Source organism: Salmo salar, chromosome 05 (genome assembly GCF_965601325.2).
Source record: "Salmo salar chromosome 05, fSalSal1, whole genome shotgun sequence".
Classification (NCBI taxonomy): Eukaryota; Metazoa; Chordata; class Actinopteri; order Salmoniformes; family Salmonidae; genus Salmo; species Salmo salar.
Window position 1 is genome coordinate 10,572,573 of NC_138295.1, and position 4,594 is coordinate 10,577,166.

At 39.8% G+C, this 4,594-nt stretch overlaps 1 protein-coding gene across 1 annotated transcript; it reads right to left on the bottom strand.

Annotated features, from left to right (window-relative positions):
• Positions 1 to 1,137: 1,137 nt before the first annotated feature.
• On the bottom strand, positions 1,138 to 2,997 carry LOC145879470 (uncharacterized). The gene is made up of 4 exons (XM_082974966.1): positions 2,751 to 2,997; positions 2,508 to 2,567; positions 2,015 to 2,128; positions 1,138 to 1,399 (listed from the first exon to the last, which is right to left on the bottom strand). The coding sequence occupies exons 1-4, from the start codon at positions 2,886 to 2,888 to the stop codon at positions 1,256 to 1,258; spliced, it is 456 nt and encodes a 151-aa protein (XP_082831092.1). The 5' UTR covers positions 2,889 to 2,997; the 3' UTR covers positions 1,138 to 1,255.
• Positions 2,998 to 4,594: the final 1,597 nt, after the last annotated feature.

Here is a 4,594-nt window from a genome sequence, read left to right on the forward strand (position 1 = left end):
GGTGATCGAAGCAATCTTGGAGCGTGGAATCCGATTGGTCGGACTAGCATTGAACAGACCTGAGGGCGGGAGCTTCCTGTTTTGGTCTCTGTCTATAGGCTGGGAGCAACAAAATGGAGTCGTGGTCAGCTTTTCGAAGAGATGGCGGGGGAGGGCCTTATATGCGTCGCGGAAGGTAGAATAACAGTGGTCTAGGGTTTTGCTACCCTTGGTAGCACAATCGATATGCTGATAGAATTTGGGGAGCCTTGTTTTCAGATTAGCCTTGCTAAAATTCCCGGCTACAATAAATGCAGCCTCAGGATATGTGGTTTCCAGTTTACATAGAGTCCAATGAAGTTTTTTCAGGGCCGTCGATCTGTCTGCTTGGGGGGGATATACAAGACTGTGATTTTGATCGAAGAGAATTCTCTTGGTAGATAATGCGGTCAGCATTTGATAGTGAGGAATTCTAAGTCAGGTGAACAGAAGGACTTGAGTACCTGTATATTGTTATGATCACACCACGTCTCGTTAGTCATAAGGCATACAGCCCCACCCTTCTTCTTACCAGCGAGATGTATAAAAGACACCTGGGAGCCAGAAATCTTTCTGATTGAGAGGCGGTCATATACTTATTTCCCTCATTAAAATGCAAATCAATTTATAACATTTTTGACATGCGTTTTTATGGATTTCTTTGTTGTTACTCTGTCTCTCACTGCTCAGATAAACCTACCATTACAATTATAGACTGATCATTTCTTTGTCAGTGGGCAAATGTACAAAATCAGCAGAGGATCAAATACTTTTTTCCCTCACTGTATCTGTAGAGCGCTTTGACAACTGCTGATGTAAAAAGGCTTTATAAAATAAATGTGAATGATTGATTGATGCTATAACGCCATGGCACTGCCACAAAGTTGACTTGTTCCACGATTTGCCCAGTGGTCCACACACGATACAGTATAATGTTAATGATTGTGTTTTACCAGTGCTTTAGTGTGGAGACGGCCAGAAAGTTCAGTGATTCCACATTATAAAATGTAGTTTGAGGCTAGAGTCAGGAATAGGTCAAATCTAGAAAATCTTTGTTGCAGTAGTATCAACACTTAAACAATAAACCACATTTATAGAAAAAAATGTTTTTAGCAATTAGTTAATTTATTCATAAATAGTACAAAAATAAATGTCATAGTACATTTAAATACAATTCAATAAATAATCATATGTGTTATTGGACTATGCACGGTCGACAGAGTTCCCATCAGTCCCCTCAAAGTGCTGGGGTCGTTTTGTGATGAGTGACAGGGTGGGGACGGGCAAAGATGATTTGGGCACAGTCGTAGAGGTTCATCAGGAGAGCGCGGAGCTGTTCCTCGTCAACGTTCTTCTTCACTGTGCAGTTGGAAGGGTGAAGCTGGGGAGAGAACGGAACATTCCACTTAGAACCATAGACTAAAGAACCCAGAACACTACCTTAGAACCCTAACTACTTCCACAAGGCTCAGGGTGTTTGAATACAACCTGCATGTTGTCAATACATCCTGTGTTAAGAAACACAATTTATTTTGTGGATGAATCAAATAGTAATGCATTATGGCGGTGCTTTTCTGGACAAGGATAAAGACAGTTTCATGGACCCAGATTAAGAGCATTTACATAAAAAAGTGCTTTTTAGTCCAGGACTAGGCATCATCCATGTCTGGGAGCACCTCCGTATAAGTTTTGAGTAACTTTTTATTTTTAATTTTTTTACACATAATTGTTATGACCAATAGTCAGAGTAGTAGTTACTTTTTGATTGACAAGAGCAGGGCTCTGTTCAAGTGGATGCAACGTTACAAGATATAAATACGTTGTGTTGAACAGATCTCTATTCGTGCATTTCTATCTGCGACAATTTGGATGTTTCACTGAATACACCTAGCCTAGCCTGGGTACCAGTCTGTTTGTGCCGTCATACCACTTTAGATCTGCGACCCAAGCTAGAGTACACCCTCAACCAAGTTGATTTGTCTGAATTATTCCTTACCATATTGTACTGCTTCAGCTCTCTGCTGATTGTCCCAATGTTGTTGTCTGAAGTCCCGTACTGCTCTTCGTTTATGTTAGACAGAATCTTCTCCGCTATGCAGAAATCTTTAGGCTGGAATTTGAGATTATTATAATTATTGATTGTTGTATGATGAATCTGTTGCTGTAATGGCTAAAATAGCCTGTAGAAAATTCTAAAATACATGGTCAACTTTCAGGTCAGCATTAACAAGTGTCTGATTGCATCAACAAATGTTGACATGAGTAAGTTAACAGATCAATTAACAGTAGTTTTCACTGACGGACATGAGGGGACAATTTCCCGGACACTGATTACGCCTATTCTTGGACTAAGGAGCACTTTCAACAGTGAATCTCCATTTGAACATAGTTTTTATTCTCTAGGACTAGGCTTAATCTGTGTCTGTGGAAACCTGCACACTGTCTATCATGTTTTCATCATTTTCATCAAGAATATGGATGCAACTTACCCCGTGTTCCTTGCAGCGAACTTGATTGAATTGCGCTGGCACTAGACTGTCCAAAAGGGCCTGAAAGGTTGACTAAACGTCACAATAGTGGCATTTTTTCATGACCCCTTTTCATTTTTAACAAGAGACCTTCTAATCCGATAGAGCAGTGCAACATTTGATAACACTGTAGATACAATGGATTATAATGCAGTTATAATGCATTATAGTACTTGTCATATTTCAACATTTCAATCTTCTTACCTCCGGGCCTTCATCGCGGGTCTTGTTAGCCTTGATCAAGATCATCTTCAGTGCGCCCACTAAGACATCAGATGTCTTAGTGGGCGCAGTGAAGACCAGCACAAATGCAAAGGAGAAGAGGAGAGCAAGAGTCTTCATGGCTTTACAGTAGTTGTAGTAGTAGTAGTAGCAGGCTATGACTTGATACTGTCTCGGGTTGAAGAAGGTTCAAATGTGACTGACTTGCAACATCAAACACAGGCCTCTTATATTGTCACTAGATGTTGACACCCTCACAGAGCCCACTAGATAGAGATCACAATGTCACAGCTACATTTCTGACGATCAGCATCCAGGATGTCATTATTTGGACAGTCATATTGCATATAATCAATTAGCAATCAAATCTTATCAAACTGAAACTTGATGACTGACAGTGGGAAAATATATGAAGAATTGCATTCCAAAATGCTATATATCTTTCACATCTTTGTTTTTTAATTAAATCAGAAATGATTGCTTAAGGGTACCTTAATGTGTTTGTAAAATATTACTGTTCTCAGACTTTTTAGTCCATATATTTAAGATGTATTAAAATGGGTTTTGTTTCAAAATGCTACATATCCATTGTTTAGCTGTAATGGAAAGTTGGTATCCTGTATATTTGACTGATATGGGGTTGTCTCACCTAGCTATCTTAAGATGAATATACTTGCTGTAAGTTGCTCTAGATATAACTATCTGCTAAATTACTAAAATATAAATATTTTAAGCACAGATCTCATTTTACTGTACTGATTAATAAAAAATAAAGAAGAGACCTGAAAATAGCTGTGCAGCGACTATCCCCATCAAACCTGTCATAACTTCAGAGGATCTGCACAGAAGAATGGGAGAAACAAACCCAAATACAAGTGTGCCAAGCGTGTAGAGTCATACCCAAAAAGACTCAAGGCTGTAATCGCTGCCAAAGGTGTTTCAACAAAGTTCTGAGTAAAGGGTCTGAATACTTACACTACCTGTCAAAAGTTTTAGAAAACCTATTCTTTCAAGGGTTTTTCTTCATTTTGACTATTTTCTACATTGTAGAAAAATAGTGAAGACATCAAAACTATGAAATAACACATATGGAATCATCAAGTGTTAAACAAATCACAATATATTTTAGATTTGAGATTCTTCAAAGTAGCCACCCGGATTTGATGACAGCTTTGCACACTCTTGGCATTCTCTCAAACCAGCTTCACCTGGAATGATTTTCCAACTGTCTTGAAGCAGTTCCCACATATATTGAGCACTTGTTGGCTGCTTTTCCTTCACTTTGCGGTCTGACTCAATAAACGAAACAAAATAAATCACGGGGAGTGTCACCAGCAAAGCACCCCCACACCATATCACCTCCTCCTCCATGCTTCACGGTGGGAAATAAACATGCTGAGATCATCCGTTCACCCACACCCCGTCTCACAAAGACTTTGCAGCTTTACGCATCGCGCCGACAGAAACAAGCATCTCTCTGGTAAGAAGAAGGGTGGGGCTGTATGCCTTATGACTAACGAAACGTGGTGTGATCATAACAATATACAGGTACTCAAGTCCTTCTGTTCACCTGACTTAGAATTCCTCACTATCAACTGCCGACCGCATTATCTACCAAGAGAACTCTCTTCAATCATAATCACAGTGGTTTATTATATCGATCACGTGGACTGGGATATGTTCTGCATTGCGGCGAATAACAACATTGACGAATACACTGATTCGGTGTGCGAGTTCATTAACAAGTGCATCGGTGATGTTGTACCCACAGCGGCTATTAAAACATTCCCCAACCAGAAACCGTGGATTGATGGCAGCATTCGCGC

Coding starts and splice junctions, on each gene's coding strand:
- LOC145879470 (XM_082974966.1), bottom strand. CDS start 2,888: ATGAAGACTCTTGCTCTCCTCTTCTCCTTTGCATTTGTGCTGGTCTTC. Junction 2,568..2,750: donor CCCGCGATGAAGGCCCGGAG/GTAAGAAGATTG, acceptor TCAACCTTTCAG/GCCCTTTTGGACAGTCTAGT. Junction 2,129..2,507: donor TTCGCTGCAAGGAACACGGG/GTAAGTTGCATC, acceptor CTCAAATTCCAG/CCTAAAGATTTCTGCATAGC.